Source organism: Ranitomeya imitator, chromosome 6 (genome assembly GCF_032444005.1).
Source record: "Ranitomeya imitator isolate aRanImi1 chromosome 6, aRanImi1.pri, whole genome shotgun sequence".
Classification (NCBI taxonomy): Eukaryota; Metazoa; Chordata; class Amphibia; order Anura; family Dendrobatidae; genus Ranitomeya; species Ranitomeya imitator.
The window spans coordinates 414,155,380-414,181,893 of record NC_091287.1 but is presented as its reverse complement, the minus strand read 5'-3'; the positions used below and the strand labels follow the sequence as shown (position 1 = coordinate 414,181,893).

Below are 26,514 nucleotides of genomic sequence, written 5' to 3'. Positions count from 1 at the left end.
GAGTCCGGAATTGGATGGCAAACTGGCTGACCATGGACGAACCCTGAGTTATTGCCAACAATTGGAGCGCGGTATCGTGGGTGACATGGGGTCCCAAAAAGACCTGCCTCAGAGCGTCCAAGAAGAGAGGAGCACTTTGCACCACACGATCATCACGCTCCTAAAGCGGTGTTGCCCACTCCAACGCCCTGCCCGACAAAAGAGATAAAATAAATCTCACTTTCGCCCGTTCCATAGGAAAACATGCAGCCAAGAGCTCAAGATGTAGGGAGCACTGGCTCACGAAACCCCGACATAGCTTACTTTCACCAGCAAACTTGTCTGGAAGCGGGAGACGGGATATAGTCGGAGCAGGGGTGGCAGGAGACAAACTGGCTGCAGCTACACTTGCAGCCTGAACAGCGACAGTGGGCGCAATGACGCGATTATTGTCTGCGCTGCCCTCTGCCTGAACAGTCAGTACGGAAGACGGGGCCATAATGTATGGAGCATCTTATGGGGCCATAATGTATGGAGCATCTTATGGGGCCAAAAAGTATGGAGCATCTTATGGGGCCAAAAAGTATGGAGCATCTTATGGGGCCATAAGGATGTCCACAGCTGAGGTTGTACGCTCTAGAGCCGCCAACCTACCCGCCAGCTTCTGGATGTACCGCTGTAAACGCTGGCGCTAGTGTTCTGTTAGGACTGGCGGAACGCACCGAGTAAATAGAGAGATGTTATTAGGTGCGTTCGCAGTCCGGGGTCCACCGTGCAGGAGAGAACCTGCTGCTAGCAAATGGCAGCGCTATATGGTGGTGGAAGCGAACTCTTAAGTCACAGGGCCGCGATACCGCACAAAGAGCGCAAGCAAGGAGTAACCGAACTCAGTCCCAAGACTCAGGATTTGAGTCCATCTAGACTACTTTTGCTCGACACCGCTACTGGGTGTAAGAGACAAACTGAAATAATAGTTTTGAGCACAAGAGTGCGAGCTGTGCCGTACTGGCGAACGCCACTAACAACCCAGACTTGGGCTAAGGAAGCGCTCTAATGGAGCGTGGCGCCGCACTGGCGGTCACAGCAGTAGGCGCTGTTTCGTGTGTTATAATGCTGACAGTTCAGCCGGGTGCTAGATAGCAGCCATACACCATATGCGAACAGTCATACAATAGGGAGGGGATGTTTAAAGAACGACTTGCACTCATCAACACACAATCGTGTACAAATGTACACTAGCGCATGGCTGTGTGGTCATGCAAACCTTTTATAGCTACAGCATGTACAGGACCTTCCCCGAAGGACCAATGGGAGGCTGCCACAGAAGTTGAGCACCTTCAGGACCTCCCCGGAGGACCAATGGGAATTGCTGCAGTATCTGAGCATGTGACCCTCGATCTCCAACGAGAGATCTTGCCCTGGGCATGCTCACAAGGGGAAAAGCAGGATTTAGTCGCAAAAGCATCTGCTTGCTGCTGCCCAGCACTGGCTTCAATTGCAGAAGCTGGAAAAGCAGTAACCCTTTGCACAGAGTGAGACTGAGCAAGATACTGGGACTGACGTCTCCGCTGAGCAGGCTCCACTGCGGCAGAAGAAGAATGGGAGACCGCAGCGGAGATGGCCCGAGATTTCCCCTGTGCAGAGGTGGGAACTCGACCCCTAACAGTCTATATGATAGAAAATACCCAAAAGTGACACCATTCTAAAAACTGCACCCCTCATGGTGCTCAAAACCACATTCAAGAAGTTTATTAACCCTTCAGGTGCTTCACAGAAATTTTTGTTTAAAAAAAAATGAACATTTACCGTAACTTTTTTTTCACAAAAAATGTACTTCAGATCCAATTTTTTGTTATTTTACCAAGGGTAACAGATGAAATTGGACCCCAAAAGTTGTACAATTTTTCCTGAGTACGCTGATTTCCTATATGTTTGGGAACCACTATTTGGGCTCATGGCAGAGCTCGGAACGGAAGGAGTGCCGTTTGACTTTTTCAAACTAAAATTGGCTGGAATTGAGATCGGACGCCATGTCGCGTTTGGCAAACCCCTGATGTGCCTAAACATTGGAAACCCCTAAATTCTAATCCCAACCCCAACAAACCCCTAACCCTTATCCAAGCCCTAACCATAACCCTAACCACAAACCTAAATCTAACACACCCCTAACTCTAATTCCAACCTTAACCCTAATCCCAACCCTAATCCAAATTCTAACCCTAAATTTAGCTGCAACCCTAACCCTAACTTTAGCCACAACCCTAACCCTAACGTTAGCCCCAACCCTAACCCTAATGGAAAAATGGAAATACATTTTTTTATTTTATTATTTTTCACAAACTAATGGGGTGATAAAGGGGGGTTTGATTTACTATTTATAGAGGGTTTTTATAGCGGGTTTTTATGTTTGGCAGCTGTCACACGCTAAAAGATGCTTTTTATTGCAAAAAATAGTTTTTGCATCACCACATTTTGAGAGCTATAATTTTTCCATATTTTGGCACACAGAGTCATGTGAGGTCTTGTTTTTTGCGGAAAGAGTTGACTTTTTTTATTGGTTCCAATTTCAGGCACAAGACATTTTTTGATTGCTTTTTACTATGATTTTTGGGAGGCAGAGTGAACAAAAACAAGCAATTCATGAATTTCTTTTGGGTGGGGAGATTATACCGTTGTGGTAAAATTGATAAAGCAGGTTTATTCTTCGGATCAGTGCGATTACAGCAATACATCATTTATATTATTTTATTGTTTTGGCGCTTTAATACAATAAAATCTATTTTATATAAAAAATAATTATTTTTGCATCGCTTTATTCTGACGGCTATAACGTTTTTATTTTTTTACTGATGATGCAGTATGGCGGCTCGTTTTTGTGGGACAAGATGATGTTTTTAGCGGTACCATGTTTATTAATAGCCGTCTTTTTGATTGTGTGTTATTCCACTTTTTGTTCAGCAGTATGATGATAAAGCATTGTTTTTTGCCTCATTTTTTATTTATTTTTTTATGGTGTTCACTGAAGGGGTTAAGTAGTGGGACAGTTTTATAGGTCGGGTCGTTATGGACGTAGCAATACTAAATATGTGTACTTTTATTGTTTTTTTTTTAAATTTACCGTATACACTCGAGTATAAGCCGACCCGAGTATAAGCCGACCCCCCTAATTTTGCCACAAAAAACTGGGAAAACTTAATGACTTGAGTATAAGCCTAGGGTGGAAAATACAGCAGCTACCGGTAAATGTCAAAAATAAAAACAGATACCAATAAAAGTAAAATTAATTGAGACATCAGTAGGTTAAGTGTTTTTGAATATTAATATTGAATCAGGAGCACCATATAATGCTCCATACAGTTCATGATGGGCCCCATAAGATGCTCCATACAAAATACGCCCCATATAAATCTCCATATTAAAATATGCCCCTTATAATGCTGCACAAAGGTTAATAATGGCCCCAGGAGATGCTCCATAGAAACATTTGCCCCATACAATGATGCATAAAGGTTGATAGCCCCAAAAGATGCTCCACACATTATGCCCAATAAGATGCTCCACAGATTATGCCCCCTAAGATGCTCCACAGATTATGCCCCCTAAAATGCTCCACATATTATGCCTCATGAGATGCTCCACACATTATGCCCCATGAGATGCTTCACATATTATGGCCCAATAAGATGCTCCACACATTATGCCCCATAAGATGCTCCATACATTATGGCCCCATAAGATGCTCCATACATTATGGCCCATAAGATGCACCATACATTATGGCCCTATAAGATGCTCCATACATTATGGCCCATAAGATTCTCCATACATTATGGCCCCATAAGATGCTCCATACATTATGGCCCCATAAGATGCTCCATACATTATGGCCCATAAGATGCTCCATACATTATGGCCCCATACGATGCTCCATACATTACGGCCAATAAGATGCTCCATACATTATGGCCCCATAAGATGCTCCTTAAATTATGGCCCATAAGATGCTCCATATATTATGGCCTCATACGATGCCTCATAAATTATGGCAACATAAGATGCTCCATACATTATGGCTCCATAAGATGCTCCATACATTATGCCCCCATAAGATGCTCCATACATTATGGCCCATAAGATGCTCCATACATTATGGCCCCATAAGATGCTCTATCCATTATGGCCCTATAAGATGTTCCAAACATTATGGCCCCATGAGATGCTCCATAGAAACATTTGCCCCATCCATGCTGCATAAAGGTTGAAGGTCCCAAAAGATGCTCCACACATTATGCACAATAAGATGCTCCACACATTATGCCCCATAAGATGCTCCACATATTATGCCCCATGAGATGCTACACACATTATGGCCCAATAAGATGCTCCATACATTATGGCCCCATAAGATGCTCCATACATTATGGCCTCATACGATGCCCCATACATTATGGCCCCATAAGATGCTCCATACATTACGGCCCCATAAGATGCTCCATACATTATGGCCCATAAGGTCTCCATACATTATGACCCATAAGATGCTCCATCCATTATGGCCCTATAAGATGCTCCAAACATTATGGCCCCATGAGATGCTCCATAGAAACATTTGCCCCATCCATGCTGCATAAAGGTTGAAGGTCCCAAAAGATGCTCCACACATTATGCACAATAAGATGCTACACACATTATGCCCCATAAGATGCTCCACATATTATGCCCCATGAGATGCTACACACATTATGGCCCATAAGATGCTCCATACATTATGGCCCCATAAGATGCTCCATAAATTAAGGCCCATAAGATGCTCCACATATTATGCCCCATGAGATGCTACACACATTATGGCCCCATAAGATGCTCCATACATTATGGCCCCATAAGATGCTCCATAAATTATGGCCCATAAGATGCTCCATACATTATGGCCCCATAAGATGCTCCATAAATTAAGGCCCATAAGATGCTCCACATATTATGCCCCATGAGATGCTACACACATTATGGCCCCATAAGATGCTCCATACATTATGGCCCCATAAGATGCTCCATAAATTATGGCCCATAAGATGCTCCATACATTATGGCCCATAAGATGCTCCATACATTATGGCCCATAAGATGCTCCAAGTATTATGGCCCCATAAGATTCTCCATACATTATGGCCCCATACGATTCTCCATACATTATGGCTCCATAAGATGCTCCCTACATTATGGCCCCATAAGATGCTCCATACATTATGGCCCCATAAGATGCTCCATACAAAATACGCCCCATATAATTCTCCATATTAAAATATGCCCCTTATAATGCTGCACAAAGGTTAATAATGGCCCCAGGAGATGCTCCATAGAAACATTTGCCCCATACAATGATGCATAAAGCTGGATAGCCCCATAAGATGCTCCACACATTATGCCCAATAAGATGCTCCACAGATTATGCCCTATAAGATGCTCCACATATTATGCCCCATGAGATGCTCCACACATTATGCCCCATGAGATGCTCCACACATTATGGCCCAATAAGATGCTCCACACATTATGCCCCATAAGATGCTCCATACATTATGGCCCATAAGATGCACCATACATTATGGCCCTATAAGATGCTCCATACATTATGGCCCCATAAGATGCTTCATACATTATGGCCCCATAAGATGCTCCATACATTATGGCCCCATAAGATGCTCCATACGTTATGGCCCCATAAGATGCTCCATACGTTATGTCCCCATAAGATGCTCCATACGTTATGTCCCCATAAGATGCTCCATACATTATGGCCCCATAAGATGCTCCATACATTATGCCCCATAAGATGCTCCATACATTATGGCCCCATAAGATGCTCCATACATTATGCCCCCATAACATGCTCCATACATTATGGCCCATAAGATGCTCCATACATTATGACCCATAAGATGCTCCATCCATTATGGCCCCATGAGATGCTCCATAGAAACATTTGCCCCATCCATGCTGCATAAAGGTTGAAGGTCCCAAAAGATGCTCCACACATTATGCACAATAAGATGCTCCACACATTATGCCCCATAAGATGCTCCACATATTATGCCCCATGAAATGCTACACACATTATGGCCCAATAAGATGCTCCATACATTATGGCCCATAAGATTCTCCATACATTATGGCCCCATAAGATGCTTCATACAATATGGCCCCATAAGATGCTCCATACATTATGGCCCATAAGATGCTCCATACATTATGGCCCCATAAGATGCTCCATACATTATGGCCCCATAAGATGCTCCATACATTATGGCCCCATAAGATGCTCCATACATTATGCCCCATAAGATGCTCCATACATTATGGCCCCATAAGATGCTCCATACATTATGCCCCCATAAGATGCTCCATACATTATGGCCCATAAGATGCTCCATACATTATGACCCATAAGATGCTCCATCCATTATGGCCCCATGAGATGCTCCATAGAAACATTTGCCCCATCCATGCTGCATAAAGGTTGAAGGTCCCAAAAGATGCTCCACACATTATGCACAATAAGATGCTCCACACATTATGCCCCATGAGATGCTACACACATTATGGCCCCATAAGATGCTCCTTAAATTATGGCCCATAAGATGCTCCATACATTATGGCCCCATAAGATGCTCCACACATTATGTTCCCATGAGATGCTCCATAGAAACATTTGCCCCATACAATGCTCCATATAGGTTGAAGGTCCCAAAAGATGCTCCACACATTATGACCCTTAAGATGCTCCACATATTATGCCCCATGAGATGCTCCACACATTATGGCCCAATAAGATGCTCCATACATTATGCCCCATAAGATGCTCCATACATTATGGCCCCATAAGATGCTCCATACATTATGGCCCCATAAGATGCTCCATACATTATGGCCCATAAGATGCTCCATACATTATGGCCCCATAAGATGCTCCATACATTATGGCCCCATAAGATGCTCCATACATTATGGCCCCATAAGATGCTCCATACATTATGGCCCCATAAGATGCTCCATACATTATGGCCCCATAAGATGCTCCATACATTATGGCCCCATAAGATGCTCCATACATTATGGCCCAATGAGGTGCTCCATAGAAACATTTGCCCCATACAATGCTGCATATAGGTTGATGGCCCCATAAGATGCTCTACACATTATGCCCCATAAGATGCTCCACATATTATGCTCCATGACATGCTCCACACATTATGCCCCATGAGATGCTCCACACATTATGCCCCATAAGATGCTCCATACATTATGGCCCCATAAGATGCTCCATACATTATGGCCCATAAGATGCTCCATACATTATGGCCCATAAGATGCACCATACATTATGGCCCCATAAGATGCTCCATACATTATGGGCCATAAGATGCTCCATACATTATGGCCCCATAAGATGCTCCATGCATTATGGCCCCAGAAGATGCTCCAAGCATTATGGCCTCATAAGATGCTCCATACATTATGGCCCCATAAGATGCTCCATACTTTATGGCTCCATAAGATGCTCCATAGAAACATTTGCCCCATACAATGCTCCATATAGGTTGAAGGTCCCAAATGATGCTCCACACATTATGACCCAATAAGATGCTCCATACATTATGCCCCATAAGATGCTCCATACATTATGGCCCCATAAGATGCTCCATACATTATGGCCCCATAAGATGCTCCATACATTATGGCCCCATAAGATGCTCCATACATTATGGCCCCATAAGATGCTCCTTACATTATGGCCCCATAAGATGCTCCATACATTATGGCCCCATAAGATGCTCCATACATTATGGCCCCATAAGATGCTCCATATATTATGGCCCATACGATGCTCCATACATTATGGCCCCATAAGATGCTCCATACATTATGGCCCCATAAGATGCTCCATACATTATGGCCCCATAAGATGCTCCATATATTATGGCCCATACGATGCTCCATACATTATGACCCCATAAGATGCTCCATACATTATGGCCCCATAAGATGCTCCATACATTATGGCCCCATAAGATGCTCCATACATTATGGCCCATAAGATGCTCCATACATTATGGCCCCATAAGATGCTCCATATATTATGGCCCCATATGATGCTCCATACACTATGGCCCCATAAGACGCTCCATAGATTATGGCCCCATAAGATGCTCCATACATTATGGCCCAATGAGGTGCTCCATAGAAACATTTGCCCCATACAATGCTGCATATAGGTTGATGGCCCCATAAGATGCTCCACACATTATGCCACATAAGATGCTCCACATATTATGCTCCATGAGATGCTCCACACATTATGCCCCATGAGATGCTCCACACATTATGGCCCAATAAGATGCTCCACACATTATGCCCCATAAGATGCTCCATACATTATGGCCCCATAAGATGCTCCATACATTATGGCCCCATAAGATGCTCCATACATTATGGCCCCATAAGATGCTCCATACATTATGGCCCATAAGATGCTCCATACATTATGGCCCATAAGATGCACAATACATTATGGCCCCATAAGATGCTCCATACATTACGGCCAATAAGATGCTCCATACATTATGGCCCCATGAGATGCTCCATACATTATGGCCCCATAAGATGCTCCACACATTATGGCCCCATGAGATGCTCCATAGAAACATTTGCCCGATACAATGCTCCATATTGGTTGAAGGTCCCAAAAGATGCTCCACACATTATGCCCCATGAGATGCTCCACACATTATGGCCCAATAAGATGCTCCACACATTATGCCCCATAAGATGCTCCATACATTATGGCCCCATAAGATGCTCCATACATTATGGCCCATAAGATCCTCCATACATTATGGCCCCATAAGATGCTCCATACATTATGGCCCCATAAGATGCTCCATACATTATGGCCCAATAAGACGCTCCATACATTATGGCCCCATAAGATGCTCCATACATTATGGCCCAATGAGGTGCTCCATAGAAACATTTTCCCCATACAATACTGCATATAGGTTTATGGCCCCATAAGATGCTCCACACATTATGCTCCATGAGATGCTCCACACATTATGCCCCATGAGATGCTCCACACATTATGGCCCAATAAGATGCTCCACACATTATGCCCCATAAGATGCTCCTTACATTATGGCCCCATAAGATGCTCCATGCATTATGGCCCATAAGATGCACCATACATTATGGCCCCATAAGATGCACCATACATTATGGCCCCATAAGAAGCTCCATACATTATGGCCCTTAAGATGGTCCATACATTATGGCCCCATAAGATGGTCTATACCTTATGGCCCCATAAGATGCTACATGCATTATGGCCCCAGAAGATGCTCCATGCATTATGGCCTCATAAGATGCTACATACATTATGGCCCCATAAGATGCTCCATACTTTATGGCACCATAAGATGCTCCATACATTATGGCCCCATAAGATGCTCCATACATTATGGCCCCATAAGATACTCCATACATTATGGCCCCATAAGATGCTCCATACATTATGGCCCATAAGATGCTCCATACATTATGGCCCCATAAGATGCTCTATACATTATGCCCCATAAGATGCTCCACAGACCACACATTATGGCCCCATAAGATGCTCCATACATTAGGGCCCATAAGATGCTCCATACATTGTGGCCCCATAAGATGCTCCATACATTATGCCCCATAAGATGCTCCATACATTATGGCCCCATAAGATGCTCCATACATTATGCCCCATAAGATGCTCCATACATTATGGCCCCATAAGATGCTCCATACATTATGGCCCCATAAGATGCTCCATACATTATGGCCCATAAGATGCTCCATACATTATGGCCCCATAAGATGCTCTATACATTATGCCCCATAAGATGCTCCACAGACCACACATTATGGCCTCATAAGATCCTCCATACATTGTGGCCCCATAAGATGCTCCATACATTGTGGCCCCATAAGATGCTCCATACATTATGCCCCATAAGATGCTCCATACATTATGGCCCCATAAGATGCTCCATACATTATGCCCCATAAGATGCTCCATACATTATGGCCCCATAAGATGCTCTATACATTATGCCCCATAAGATGCTCCACAGACCACACATTATGGCCTCATAAGATCCTCCATACATTGTGGCCCCATAAGATGCTCCATACATTGTGGCCCCATAAGATGCTCCATACATTATGCCCCATAAGATGCTCCATACATTATGGCCCCATAAGATGCTCCATACATTATGCCCCATAAGATGCTCCATACATTATGGCCCCATAAGATGCTCCATACATTATGGCCCCATAAGATGCTCCATACATTATGCCCCAGAAGATGCTCCATACATTATGCCCCATATGCTATTGCTGCGATTAAAATAAAAAAATCACATACTCACCTCTTTTCGCTCAGGCCCCCGGCACTTGCGATAGTCACCTTCCTCGTTCCACGTGCCGCTCTGTCTTCCGTCCTCTGCACTGACTGTTGAGGCAGAGGGCAGCACAGACACTAATGGCATCATCTCTCCCACTGACCTGAACAGTAAGTGCAGAGGATGGAAGACAGAGCAGCGCGCAGTGGTGGAACAGGGTCAGGTGAATATCGCGCAATGCTCACCTCCCCCATCATACCCACCTGCTCCCAGCGTGGTCCCTGGCAGCATCTCGCTGTCAGATGGTCTCTGGGAGACGGCGGCATCTTCCTATGTTCAGCGGTCACGTACCACTCATTACAGTAATGAATATGCGTCCATATTCATTACTGTAATGAGCGGTACCACATGAACGCTGAACACAGGAAGAGCTGCCATGAGACCATGGGACATGCAGGGACCGCGCCAGGAGCAGGTGAGTATGTCACAGCATCGCTCCCCCTCCCCCTGCTGACCCCCCGCCTACAATGACTCGAATATAAGCCGAGAGAGTCACTTTCAGCCCAAAAAAGTGGGCTGAAAATCTTGGCTTATACTCGAGTATATACGGTACATAAAGAAATGTATTTATTGGAATAAAATTTATTTTTTCTTTATTTATGAATTTAAAAAAATATATTTTTACACAGCATAATTTTTTTTTACTTTTTTACGTTGTCCCAGGGTGAGACATCACTGTATAAAGTCAGATCGCTGATCTGACACTTTGCACAGCACTCTGTCAGATTAGCTCTCAGCAGGCACTGACAAGCCACTTCCCTGCAGGACCTGTGGCCATCTTGGATCCGGGGATCTGCAGTCAGGGAGAACCTCAGAACAACGCGATCACATCGCATTGTTCTGAGGGTCTGAGGGAAGCACACAGGGAGCCCCCTCTCTGCGCGATGCTTCTCTATGGCAGCGGAACGCTGCATTCTTGTTTGATCGCAGTGTTCTGGGGTTAAAATGCCTGGAGCTGTCAGTGACCGGGTGTCAGCTGTGAGAATCAGCAGATACACCGCTGTGATCGGCCGTGCTCCCCCAGTGAGTGCGGCTGATCGCCTATGACGTACTGGCCCGTCCATGGTCAGATGGGTCCAGCCCACATGGAAGGGATAGTACGTCGGATGTCAGAAAAAAGCAACTGTGGAATTTCACTTTTTTTTTTACAATTTCACTGCATTTGGAATTTTTCTCCCATTTTCCAGTACATGATATGTTAAAATCAATGGTGTCATTCAAAGTACAACTTGTTCCTCAAAAAACAAGCCCTCACATGGCCATATAAAAAGTATGGCTCTGGGTAGAAAGGGAGCGAAAAAAGAAAATGCAAAAATGAAAATACCTGTGTTCATGAAGGGCTTAAACTAACGTTAAGTGCTTTTAAAGAAATAAAGTGTCTTAGCTATGATCTTGAAGGGGTATTCCAGTCCTCATGACCACAGTGATATGGCATGGAAAAAAACATAAAAATAAGTCCCTCAATAAAGAACCCACATTGATTCAGTGGATAAACAATATTTTTTATAAACTGGACTGCTCCTTTACTCCTTTACCTTTGAGAAGGATATATTTTTCATACAAAAGTTTCTTTGTATTGTGATCTGGCTTCTTTTATATTCTGTTATTTAATGAATGTTGAACGTTTTTAGAACATTAGCATTTGTAATTGACAAGCTATCAGTTTAAGATGATAAATCCCTGGAAATTGCTGTTATCTAGCATTATATGCTGTGCAATACATGGGACGGCTGAATCTTCCAGAGACAATGACTCTCTACCCAGGTCCATAGAGCAGGAAGAGTGAGGACATTCCTCTTTGATATCTATATTTATCATTATAAAATGGAAAGAGATAAAACAACCCATTTAGGTAACACTAATAGTACAATTTTTTGCATCAACTCTTAAGATTTTAACTCACCAGAAATTTGATGTCTCCTTCAAAAAGATTCAGGCCTAATTCTTAAAGAACAAGAAATGAGCATAAGAAATAAAAAAAAATATTGCACAAAAAATATAATAAAATGTTTGTGACTTTTTACAAACCTTGGTTGATGTCAAATAAGTCCCTGTCTTTTCCGCCATCCAAATCAACTTCTGAAAGGAGATTACATGTAGATTATTGCTTGGTTATTCACGTTATTGCCCTGTTATTACCCTCCATGTTACATAAAAGACATTTCTTCCTTGTGTACATGGCACTCACCCGTGTGTTCTTGAAGAGGCTGAAAAATAAGATAAATTACGTAATTTAAGTGCAATTCAGAAAATGTTAAATTCAAACAAACCTATTGTTTCAAGTAACTTTTCAAAATAGGCTGTCAGGTATGTGTACATGGGGAAAATCATTATTTCTGGCCACCAACCCTATTATGTTACTTGTATCCTGCATATTTCACCTGTTTTCCCTCTGCAGGCACTCTCTAATTTTTAGTTCTCTCTGAACTAGTGGGAGGAAATGGAGGACACTAGCTGCTATGATGCTACCCACACAGAAACAAAAGCTTTATTGGTTCTTTCTCTGTTTACCACATGTTCAGAAGTAGATACAGCAGAATGGAAACATTATCCAGCAGTACCGAGCTGTGTAGCTGTGAATCCAGATCTCTGATAAGATAAATCACTCACCAATTTCAACGCTGTCTTTCTGCCTTGTCTGCCTCTGGTTAGTTTTTCACTCTGCTCCTCACTTGTCTTCCCCCTCTCCATAGGATATAATACAGTAGCTGCCGTAACTTTATGCATGACTGTGCTGGCACTTTGTCTTGCTTTGATCAAGATGGATTTTAGCTGCTTTGTGTATTCAGCTATACTATTGATTTACTATTGATTTACACAAAGTTTTCCTTAAATAGCACTGACCATTTAAATGGAAATATAGATTGTGATTACATCTTCATAATAAGATAGTGTTTGCAAGTCTTACTTTAGGCACTACTAGCACTGAAGAATATTTGCCTGGAATGTAAACACCAGATAGAGAAAATGTATTTTTTTTATAATGTTATAACATGTTTGCAAACTTTTTGTTACGTTTTAAAGTTTTGTGTATTACTCTGCACTTTTATAGTTTTCATATATGTAATATATATTTGTGTTTTTTAAGTAAGGAAAGATTTTGCTTTGTACTCGTAGAAGTACATGGATAGCATTGAAGGGGTCCATGGTAACCTCAACAAGCATACCGTAATTTTATAACACAGTGTACCATAGGGGATGACGAGTGCTTAACTGATGAAACTGTTTGAATACCACTGTAAAAAAAATTACAGCAGCATCTAAGTGGTTAAGAGGTGTAGGCTCAATATTAACTGGTGCCCACTGAATATCGAGTAGATCACTGAGTATTACTCCATATTATTCATTTGGAAATTAAAAATACTCTGTAGCAATTGTTTTATGAATGGATATATGAAGGTTATTTACCAATGCACTCATGTGAATCAGGCAAAGTGTGAGATACTGTATATACAGTATGGAAAATCCAGTGGGTACAGAAAATATTCAGACCCCTTTACATTTTTCACTTTTTGTTTCATTGAAGCCATTTGGTAAATTCAAAACAGTTCATTTTTTCTCATCAATGTACACTCTGCACCCCATCTTGACTGAAAAAAACAGATATGTAGAAATTTTTACAAATTTATTAAAAAATAAAAACTGAAATATCACATGATCATACGTATTTAGACCCTTTGCTCAGTATTGAGTAGAAGCACCCTTTTGAGCTAGTACAGCCATGAGTCTTCTAGGGAATCATGCAACACGTTTTTCACACCTGGATTTGGGGATCCTCTGCCATTCTTCCTTGCAGATCCTCTCCAGTCCCGTCAGGTTGCATGGTGAACGTTGGTGGACAGCCATTTTCAGGTCTCCAGAGATGCTCAATTGGGTTTAGGTCGGGACTCTGGCTGGGCCAGTCAAGAATGGTCACAGAGTTGTTCTGAAGCCTCTCCTTTGTTATTTTAATTGTGTGCTTAGGATCATTGTCTTGTTGGAACGTGAAGCTTCGGCCAAGTCTGAGGTCCAGAGCACTCTGGGAGAGGTTTTCATCCAGAATATCTCTGTACGCATATAAGCGTAGGCGTCAAGCACATGAGTCCCCTGATGCAAAAGTCATTAGATTATCACAGGATGCCATTAGGTAACAACAGCGCTGCATGCCTGCCCCAATCGTGACATTACCGCCCTCCCGAAGCGATAGCATCGGGCCTCCATCTAGTAGAATATAATAGAATTAAAAACCTTTCTTAGATGATAGTGCTCACAGACAGGTGGTTTTTTAAAAAGTAGTAGTATTCTAGAATTTGGGTTTCTAATATAAGATATATTTCGAATACTATTTACAGTGCTGTGAAAAGTAATTGCCCCTCACAGGATTTATTTTACTTTGTCAGAGTTAGGCCCCTTTCACACATCAGTTTTTTGCCATCAGTCACAATCCGTTGGCTAGACAGATCGACGGATCCATCGCAGATTGTGAAAAACTGATGCGACGGATCCGTTTTTTTGGATGGATCCGATTAGCGGATCTGGCTAATTGGATGGGGGCATGCTCAGTTGAAAAAAATGGAATCCGTTGCCTGATTCCATCATTTGATGGATCCGGCGCCTTAGGCTTCCATTCTAGCAAACGACGGACGGTGAGGGATCCGTCGCTGTCCGTTTTTTTCGACGTACACAAAAAACGTTACTTTGTCCATTGCCTCTGGCCGCTGGACAAACAATTTTTGATGGATCCGGCGTACAACGGATGAAACGTGAGGCCATCTATCGCAATCTAATACAAGTCTATGAGAAAAAAAAGGATCCAATGGCATCAGTCACCGAATCCATTTTTTTATCAAAATTCAATGGATTGCGACTGATTGCAAAAAACTGATGTGTGAAAGGGGCCTTAAGTGTTTCAAATAAAAGAAAATATGAGTATCCACAAAATGCGCTATCTATCATCTATCTTGGCTCCAGGACCAGGCATTCCTTCTTTCTCCTGAGGCCAGTTGCCTCTGTGCCAGCTTACTGTGGTAACCCAGCAAATACCTCAGTCATCATTAACCAAAGCATTTTGTTAGGCCGGTTTCACACGTCAGTGTCTCCGGTACGTGAGGTGACAGTTTCCTCACGTACCGGAGACACTGACTCACATAGACACATTGAAATCAATGTGTCTCTGCACATGTCAGCGTGTTTTCATGGACCGTGTGTCTGTGTGCAAAACACGGAGACATGTCAGTGTTCATGGGAGCGCACGGATTACACGGACCCATTAAAGTCAATGGGTCCGTGTAAAACACGTACCGCACACTGACGCTGTCCGTGTGCAGTTTGTGTGCCGTGCAGGAGACAGCGCTACAGTAAGTGCTGTCCCCCCCACATGGTGCTGAAGCCGCCATTCATATCTTCTCTCCAGCAGCGTTTGCTTGAGAGAAGATATGAAAAATCCTTTTTTTTTTGTTTTTCCGTGTTTAAAATAAAGATCCCTCCCATAGGGGTGGAGCCGCATATTCATTACTGTAATGGGCGGCCCCATGTGACCGCTCATACAGGAGAAGGTGCGGTGAGGACAGGACGCTGCGAGGGAGCCGGGTGAGTATTTTATTAACAGCGGGGGGCGCACAGGGGGTGGGAGGGGGTGGGGACAGGGATCTTTATTTTAAACACGAAAAATAAAAAAAAAAAGGATTTTTCATATCTTCTCTACAGCAAATGCTGCTGGAGAGAAGATATGAATGGTGGCTTCAGCACCACGTGGGGGGGACAGCACTTACTGTTGTTGTTGGAGCCCAGGGATTACAGGAGAAACAGAGTTTAGCCAGAGGCCTAGTTGGAGCACATTTAATATCTGTAGTAGTGTGAATGTGGACGAAGTAGAAGAAATTGCCGGACACACAGCAGGGGATCAGCTGACGTTACTGAAACCCAATAACACTGGAGCATGAGTTGACTGTGCAGACGGCACTTCTGAGCAGCAACTGGCGGTGTTGGAGCCCAGGGATTACAGGATAAACAGAGTGCAGCCAGAGGCCTAATTGGAGCAAGTAGTAGTGTGAATGTGGACAGAGCAGGAGAAATTGCCGGTCAACGTTATCGGAGGATAGTCGCATGTGACGGTCTGTTAGTACACCACCTGCGGCACTAAAGACGCGTTCCGATAATACACTAGCAACAGGGCAAGCCAGCACCTCCAATGCATACTGGCTAAGCTCTGGCCATGTATCCAGCTTAGAGACCCAAAACTTGAAGGGGGAAGAGACGTGTGGGAGAACACTGAGAGGGCAAGACATGCAGTCTGTCACCATCTGACAGAAACGTTGCCTCCTGCTGCCTGGAGCCGTCTGTGATGGTGTAGACATTTGTGGCGGGGACACAAAACTTTGCCACATTTGGGCCATGCTGGTCTTGCCTTGTGCTGAGGCGCTGCTTCTGCTCCCTCTTTGTGCAGAGCTTCCTCGATGCACTGAGCTGCTTTGTAAAGCACTAGCAGCACTGCTCTCGGGTGGATTGGAGAACATGATGGAATGCACCAGTGTGTCTTGGTACTCCCACATTTTATGCTCCCGGTTCAACAGTGCTATGAGGCTTTGAAAGTTGTCCCGGTAGCGAGGATCTAGAAGGGTGTACACCCAATAATCAGCTGTGTTGAGAATGTGGGCGATGCGGCAGTCGTTTCTCAGGCACTGCAGCATGAAATCAACCATGTGCTGCTGACTGCGAACTCGCCAAGAAACGCTGTCTCCTGCTTGAGGTGTCATCTCTGCCTGCTCTGCATCACCCCACCCTCGCTCTACATACTGACTACTAGAGCATTGTGTACCTCCTGTTGTGAGTTCTGTTTTTGGGCTCCCTCTGGTGGTTACTGATGGTACTGGGTGATTTGTGTTCTGCTGTCTCTGGTGTCCACCTGTTCTATTAGGATTTGGGAGTTTCCTATTTAACCGGGCTTTCTTGTCATTTCCCCGCCGGCTATCAAGGTTATCAGAGTGTTTTGTTACCTCAGCTTCTGGCTTCAGTAATCTTCAGGACAAGCTAAGTTTTTTATTTTCTTGTTTCACGTTTTGCTTTATTTTTGTCTTGTCCAGCTTGCATGTAATTGTTTCTTTGCTGCTGGTTGCTCTAGTGGGCTGTAATTGCTCCTCATGTTCCATGAGTTGGAACATGAGTTCAAGTAATTACAGGATGGTTTTTTGAAGGGTTTTTTGCTGACCGCGCAGTTTACTTTTGTATCCTCTGCTATCTAGTTTTAGCGGGCCTCATTTTGCTAAATCTGTTTTCATACTGTGTATGTGCCTTCCTCTCATTTCACCGTCATTATATGTGGGGGGCTGCTATTTCTGTGGGGTATTTCTCTGGAGGCAAGAGAGGTCTGTGTTTCTTCTTATAGGGGAAGTTAGATCTTCGGCTGGTGCGAGACGTCTAGGATCAACGTAGGCACGTTCCCCGGCTATTGTTATTTGTGTGTTCAGGTTTAGGGTCGCGGTCAGCTCAGGTTCCATCACCCTAGAGCTCGTTGGTGCTTGTCATTTTGTGATTCCCTGCCATTGGAATCATGACAACCTCCCTCCTCTGGACAGATGTCTTCCTCCTCCATTGACTCCTCCTCACAAAGTGTCCCCTGCCTAGGCCTTTGTGAGGAACCACGTTGCGCAGACTGTCCAGAAGCAGATGGCATTTGTGACTCCTCATCCTCCACCTCTTCCACAACCTCCTCCCTTAGTGCTTGCAGTGTTTTTTTCAAGCAGGCAGATAAGGGGGATAGTCATGCTGACTAGTGCATCATCTGCACTTGCCATCTGTGTTGACTCATAGAAGGCATGCAAAACGTGGCAGATGTCCTTCATAGAGGCCCACACAGTGGTGGTGAAGTGTGAACGGCGCGCAGTGCGACTTTTTTGCTCCTGATGCAGCTGGTACTCCATTACTGCTGCCTGCTGCTCACACAAGCTCTCCAACATATGTAACGTTGAATTCCACCTGGTGGGTAGGTCACATATGATGCGATGTTCCGGAAGGCAGAATCAGTGCTGCAGAGCTGCAATGCACGATCTTGCCATGCTGGAACGCCGCAAGTGAGCGCACTCTATGCGGACCTTGTGCAGCAGTGCATCAATATCAGGATAGTCCTTCAAAAAACTCTGCACGACCAAGTTGAGCACATGTGCCAGACATGGGATGTGAGTGAGGTTGCCTAGGCCCAGAGCTGCCACCAGATTTTAGCCATTGTCACACACTACCATGCCTGGCTGGAGATTTGCTGGCACAAACCACACGTCGCTCTCCTGCTTGATGGCATTCCAGAGCTCCTGCGCTGTGTGGTTTCGATTCCCCAAAGAAATTAATTTCAATACGGCCTCTTGACGTTTGGCCACGGCTGTGCTCATATCGGTCGTAACAGGTAAGCATTCACGGGTTTATGTGGAGGTAGACTGTGATGGGTCCTGCAGCGCTGATTCAGAGGAACTGGAGTATGAGGAGGAGTCAATGTGTACAGACTGGATTCCTGCAATCTGTGGAGTTGGCAGAACACGTACAGCGTCACTCTCAAGATCTGTACCCGGCTGCACAACATTTACCCAATGGGCAGTGAGGGAAAGATATCGTCCTTGTCCATGGTTACTGGTCCACGCATCGGTGGTCAAGTGGACCTTGCTACTGACGGCGTTTAGTAGCGCATGTTTAATTTTTCCCTCCACATGCTTTTGCATGGCAGGGACGGCTTGCCTGCTGAAATAAAAGTGGCTGGGCACGTTGTATTGTGGGACTGCCAATGCCATGAAGTTACGGAAGGTGTCAGTCTCCATCAGCCTGAATGAGAGCATTTTAAGGGACAGTAGTTTTGCAATGCCAGCATTCAGAGCATGTGCTCGGGGGTGGTTTGCCGAGTATGGGCACCTTTTCTCCCATGCCTGTGCTACCGATGGCTGTAGACTGGCCTGGGAGTGTGAGGATGACAGAGAACCTGGTGCTGTGGGTGGAATGACACTGTGTGTCTGTACAACAGTGCCAGAGTTTCTTCCATGGCGATCCTGTGAGGAGGCCGAACCAGCTGTGTGTGAGCTGGAGCAAGAGGCTACAACACGAGCTGAAGAGGTGGTAGGTGGCGCTGCAGGTTGGCCTAGGTCTCCAGTGTGTCTTTGTAACTCCACCACCTGCTTGGTCCGCACATGTTTCCACATATTTGTGGTATTGAGGTTGCTGACACTTTTCCCTCTTTTCACTTTCAGATTACACAGCTTGCATTTGACAAAGCAAATGTCATCTGCAACTGTGTCAAAAAAGGACCAGGTACTGCAAGTCTTAGGAGCGCCCGTTTTGGGTTTTGGAAGAGGCATGCTCCTAATGGGTGCCAAAGTGGAGGCTACAGGCAACAGAGTCTGGCTCCTCCTTCTCCCTCCTTTTTTGGCCGTTCGGGGAATCTCTTCCTCAGAGCTGCTCCCACCACCTTCCTGTACCTCACGCCATGATGGGTCAAGGACCTCATCATCTACACTACTCTCTTCAAATGACTGCTTCTCCTGTGTAGTCTTGACAGCACAGTATGCACCAGAAAGTGGCACCTGAGTCTCATCATCAGATGCGTACTGAGGTGTGCTGACCATAAGCACTGGCCCACCCGCCTCTTCAGATTCAGAGAGACAAAGCTGTTGTGCATCACTGCATACTATCTCTTCTTCAAGTTCTCGAATGCTGCTTGGCTGGCCCCCTCTTTCCAAGCCAACAGATTCAGAGAACAGAAGTAGAGATGGCTCCTGTCCAGGGCTCTCTGACTGCCTGGGCAATTTGGCAGGTGGTGAAGAGACAGATGGATGCTCTTCAGGCGTCTGGACCTGAGAGGATCTGGAACTAATTGAAGTTGATGCGTTAGCTGCCATCCATCCGACAACGGCTTCAATTTGTTCGTCCTGCAGTAGTGGGGTACGGCGAGCTCCTACAAAGCTGCGCATAAAGGACTGTTCCCTGGTAAAACTGGGGGATGCTGAGTCACTGGTGCCCGCAGCAGGCACAGAATCCCCACGTCCTCTCCCTGCAGAAACTCCACGCCCCCACGACCACGTGCCTTAGTCCCTGCCTTCTTCATCTTGGTAGACTGATAAAGATAGGCAGAAAAGTACTAAGGGCTTAGTGTGCTTATTCCTGAACAGCTGCTAACAGGTATAAGAAAAACTAATTTTATAAAGTGTGGACTAGACTTTAATATTAGCTAATGTAGCCTACGCAACTGTAAAGTGGAGTGTTTGGTGAACTTTATTAACTTTTTGTTTTTTTTCACAAAAAGACACTGGATGTGCCCAGAGATGTAAAACTGATAGTATCACAAACTTTTTTGTAGCTATTCCAATGCAGGAAGGTAACCTACAATGCAATAGATGAGGCTCCAAAAATAGGCTAATACTAATCTGGCTTGGGCTGCAGGGCACAAGCCAGCAGAAAGGCTCCTCTATCTACTCCTATATAGTGTTTTCAAGCAATTTAGCTGGATACGGATGGAACCACACTAATAGGAGAAATCAGGAAAAATGAGCTGCACTAATGCAAAAAAGGACAATGTATGAGGCAGTGACGCACGCTGGGCAGACTACAACCGGAGGTGGCTGTAGAACACAACTACAGCGTGAGCTGCACTCACACACACAGACCTCGCAGACAGCCGTGAACAGCGCTGCAAGGCTGCAGAAAAGCTCTTCTATCTACTCCTATATAGTGTTTTCAAGCAATCTAGCTGGATACGGATGTAACCACACTAATAGGAGAAATCAGGAAAAATGAGCTGCACTAATGCAAAAAAGGACAATGTATGAGGCAGTGACACACGCTGAGCAGACTACAACTGGAGGTGGCTGCAGAACACAACTACAGCATGAGCAATGAGTAATGGTAGAACCACACACAAAGATGGCATAGGTAGGTTAGTGGAGGGAGGAAACACAAGGAGGTCAGTTTTTCACAGATTCAATTTCAGATAAAGGCAGGACATAATGTTGGAGACAGCGGAAAGACAATCACTGAAGTTTTGTAATAATGCAGGCGTGATGTCAGGAGTAGAGGTGTATAATTGGGTATCCTTGGCATAGAAATTGTACTGAAAATCAAACCTGATTATTTGTCTAATAGGGGCAGTATAAAAGGAGAATAGGAGGGGACCGAGGACTGATCCTTGAGGAACCCTGACATTAAGAAGAATAGGAGAGAAACCAGCAAAAGATACAGTGAAGGAGCGGTCAGAGAGATAGGAGGAGAACCAGGAGAGAACGGTATCCTTGAAGCTGATAGAGCATAACATAGTAAGGAAGAGCTGGTGATCCATAGTGTCAAATTCTGCAGAGAGATCCAGGGGAATCAGTGTGGAGTATTGACCATTAGATTTAGTTGTTGGTAGATCATTAGAGACTTAAGTGAGGGCAGTTTCAGTAGAGTGTAAAGAGTTTAAACTGGATTTTAGAGAGTCAAGAAGAGAGCTATCTAGGAGATAGTGGATTAGATGGGAGTGGACTAAGCACTCAAGGAGTTTGGAGATGAAGGGAAGATTAGAGACAGATCTATAGTTGGCTGCACAGTTTGAGTCGAGGTATGTTTTTTAAGTAATGGGTGTATGCTGGTGTGTTTAAATGAAGAGGGAGAGATACCAGATGAGAGAGAGAAAGAGGTTGAATATATTAGCTAGGTCAGTGGTGACAGCCGGGGAAAAGGACTGGAGGAGATATGAGGGAATAGGGTCTATTGCAAGTTATAGGGCGAGAAGATGCAAGGAGTCTGATCCCTTCTTTTTTCCTGACTAGTTGAAAGACAATGTGATAGATGCAGTGGGGGATGGATGACTGTGCAAGATATTAACGGATTGGGATAAGGTATTTGGATTTCTGTCGGATATGGTCAATTTTTTTTTGAATTATTGTCCAGACCCTCAACACTGAGGTTGATGGTCAGGTCCTGTACTTTTGGTTTTAGGAGGGAATGAAAAGTGTCTCAGAGACGTTTAGGATTGTTGGATATTGTGATAATGATGGTGCTGAAAGAGGTTTGTTTGGAGAGGTGAAGGGCAGAGTTATATGTTTTAAGCATAATTTTATAATGGATGAAATCTTAGGCCAAATTGGATTTTATGTGTAGGAGGTGCAGCTTCATCCAGGGCACTCTGCAATGTATCATTATAATGTTTCAGTGTACAGTCAGAACATGAGGGAGGAGATTGGGGCGAATGATGACTGCAAATTCTTTATAAGTTTCTGCGTGTTAATAACACGTATAGTTCTAAAAGTGTGGAAAGTGGGGGTGTCCAGAGCGTGGTGACAGTTACTGACAGAGAATGAAAGAATGTTGCTGTCAGAGGGTGGGAGATGGGAGTTAGTAATTTCATGCACTGAGCAGAGTCAGTAGAATATCAAGTCCTGCGTATTTCCGTCTCCATGTGTAGGAGAGTTAGTAAGCTATGAAAGGTTTAAAAAGGAGGTTAGAGATAAAATATGATTGGCAGATGTGGAGAGAGAATTGGGATGTCATGGGATACAAAATGTGGAAGCCCTGTGGCAAAGTGATCCAAGAACGGAAGGGAGTGGCACGAAGGGCGATACACAACCGCCACTCTCAAGGAGAAAGACCTGTAGAGTCTGACAGTGTGGACCTCAAAAGAATAGATGATAAATGAGGGTACTGGGGGATAACCTGAAAAGTACATTTGGTTGATAGGTGCAAACTAACACCTCCACCTTGTCTGCTTTCAGGTGTAAGGGTATGTGAAAATTAAGGCCACCATACGAAACAGCAGCAGTAGTGGTGGTGTCTGACTGCTGGATTCAGTTTTCAGTAACAGCCAGAAAGTTAAGGGAATTTGAAATGAAAAAGTCATGGATGTAGGAGAGTTATCACACTCTGAGTGTGAATTCTGGAGGGCACACTTAAACGAGACAGAAAGCATGCAGGGAATATTAATGAGAATTACTGGGCTGTCTAGCATGTACTGGGCACTTGAGATCTCCCCAGAGTGGCTCAATGATATTGAGGTCAGGAGACTGAGATGGCCACTCCAGGACCTTCACTTTGTTCTACTGTAGCCAATGACAGGTTGACTTGGCCTTGTGTTTTGGATCGTTGTCATGTTGGAACCTCCAAGTATGTCCTATGTGCAGCTTCCAGGCTGATGATTGCAAATTTGACTTCAGTATTTGCTGATAATGTGCTGCATTCATCTTTTCTTCAACAGTAACCAAGTTTCCTCTGCCTTTGTAGCTCACACATCCCCAAAACATCAGCGAATCTAATGTTTATGGTTGTGGCCAAAAAGTTCAATTTTAGTCTCATCACTCCACCTTGTTCCAGAAGTTTTGAGGCTTGTTTCGGTGCTCTTTTGCATATTGTAGGTGGAATACTTTGTGACATTTGTGCAGTAATGGCTTTCTTCAAACGACTCGACCATGCAGCCCATTTTTCTTCAAGTGCCTCCGTATTGACAACATTTTTGTTGGTCCACCTGACTGTGGTTTTGTTTTTACAGGGCCCCTGATTTACCATGTGTTAATTACAGTTCAAATGCTGCTGACTGGCATTATCAATTCCTTGGATATCTTTTTGTATCCCTTTCCTGTTTTATACAGTTCAGCTACCTTTTGCCATAGATCCGATGACAATTCATTTGCTTTCCCCATGACTCACAATCCAGAAACATCAGTGGCTGGATGAAAGATGCAAGAGTCTGTCTGGATCCCAGAAACTCACTCAGCTTTTATGCACACACACTGATTACAAGCAAACAGGTCATAAGTGAGGATATTACCTTTAGTAGCCATTCAAACCCATTTGTGTCAACTTATGTGCATGTTATCAGGCCAAAATCACCAGGGCATGTGAACTTTTGATCAGGGTCATTTGGATGTTTTGGATTGTCATTATCATTTAAAAAGAGAAAACACAGTAGTTTGACAATAAATGGCTTCACCCAACCACTAACCATGAGTGGAGAAAAAGTTATGGTGTTATCTTTCATATACTCTGAAAAAAAAGGCCAAGAAAGCAAAAATCCTGCCGGGGTATGTCAACTTTTGATCACAACTGTAAAGGGATTCATTTATATCAGGATGGGGACATATACAATAATTGGGGACATACATGCCAGTATGGGATTAATTTATATCAGGATGGGGGGACATATATACCAGGAAGGGGCCCAAGATTAAGGACATAGAGTACATACCAGGAATGGGTCAAGGATTGGGGACATATATACCAGGATGGGAGACATTAGTACATATGTCTGTATATGATTTAGAATGCTAGAAGGGCCCATACATCTGTCCAACCTTTGGGGGGTGAGAGTGGGGGGCCAGGTTCAAATTTTGCATTGGGGCCCATCAGACTTCAGTTACATCACTGATTCTGACAATCTGCTAATATCCAGACTCTTCTGACTACATGGTGAATCTGCCAGATGATTGTGTCTTGCAGCTAATAGCTAGAATTTTTGCACTGAAGTTAATATATATTTTGCATAAGTGCTCCATGTTTGTGTATTTTTCCATTCTGCTGCTATATGTGAAGTTTCCTCATATATCACCATTGAAATGGTTTCTTTTCTAATCCAGGGCAGTTACCTTAAAAAAAATCCCCAAAAAGTAAATATTTTTTTGAAAGTGTCCCCAACTAAGTTTTTTTTCTTACCCTCAAAGTGTAGTATTTAAAAAGTCACTAGTGTCAATTTGTAGTTTATTAAATCTATTCTACAGGAACATTATTAGATAAGTTCTTTCACAGTGGTCTTTAAGAAACTTTAAACCATATATAAAAACATTTTAAAATGTCAGTATTTTTATATTTGTAATATGCATTGCTTTTTAAAGTATCACATTGTATATGTATGCTTTCTAAAGTTCTATAGAGATGATTAAAAGCTTGAAAAAATGCACAGACCAGATTGCGTTTTTAAAAGGCGCTAGATGAACCCGTACAATACTACAAACTAAAATCCTTGTTATTTGTTATGTTTTAACTAGAGATGTTAAATTGTAACCTAGACCTCAAAAAGATAAAGAAAAATATTGTTCAACAAGAAAGCTGTGCATGAAACAAGCCGTAAAAGACAAGTAAAACACTACAATTGTCATTGTAAACGGAGTTGTATTTTTTTTTTTTTACTGAGCACATACAATTAATATATGTTGCCTCACCACAACTCTGCATTATAGAAAACTGGTAGAGAATGATACTCTCCTTTAAATACAGATGATGATAGCTGAACGGGTTTAACAATAGTATGGAATAGTGAAACATTCATAAAACCAAAAACAACACCATGTTTACTTAGATGAGAAAACATTAAAAATACTTAATGGACTCACCTTTCCAACGACTGATTGTAGTAGAAGCAGAACAAGAGGGACAGTAATAAGGTCCATTGTAGAGCTCTTTCGTGTCATTAGCTTACAAGGACTATAATACTGGTTAAGCTGTTCCTTTTATATGACTTTTTATAATCTTGTACTTTGTCCTAGCATCTGACTTAGCAGTTACAGTTTATCGAATGTTGAAGATCCTTGGACCTCAACATGCAATATGCTTCCTATACAGGTAATCTGTACTGGTAGTTATCAAAACTCTGTTAGTAAACCTAATTTGAGGGGAAATAAATGAAAATTGTTTTGGTTTGCAGTATGAACTTAATGTAGGGCAATGGAGCATCCACCAAAAGGATTGACAAGTCAGGGGGTAGACATAGAGATATCACAGGTTAAGGCTCTGTTCACATCTGTGTTGGGGCTTCCATTCAGAACCTCTATAGCAGATGGCCAAAAACACTGGATGATGGACACCAAGTGGACCTGATTATAGTCAATGGTGTCTGTTGGGTACCACTGATATCCAACATATCTGGAATTCAGGATGATGTGATCAGCTGACAAATGAACGGTTAAACATTTAGCATTTAAACATGGGCACTGATAGTTTCTAGACTGAAGATGTCATTCCCTTCATGTTTTCTCTTGCTTTTTTCATCCCCTGGATAATGTAGGTAACAAATGTTATTGTCCCACACCACTGATCTGTCAAAACCATTGAATTTGTACAGAAGCTA

At 43.5% G+C, this 26,514-nt stretch overlaps 1 protein-coding gene across 1 annotated transcript in view; it reads right to left on the bottom strand.

Moving 5' to 3' along the window:
• MEP1B (meprin A subunit beta) overlaps positions 1-25,916 on the bottom strand; it is a 115,681-nt gene extending 89,765 nt beyond the window's left edge. The window contains exons 1-4 of the mRNA XM_069731258.1: positions 25,781-25,916; positions 12,664-12,682; positions 12,504-12,554; positions 12,379-12,419 (exon numbers count right to left, since the gene is read on the bottom strand). Coding sequence (XP_069587359.1) covers positions 12,379-12,419; positions 12,504-12,554; positions 12,664-12,682; positions 25,781-25,858 — 189 coding nt within the window. The 5' untranslated portion in view covers positions 25,859-25,916. The remainder of the gene's footprint in view (positions 1-12,378; positions 12,420-12,503; positions 12,555-12,663; positions 12,683-25,780) is intronic.
• Positions 25,917-26,514: the final 598 nt, after the last annotated feature.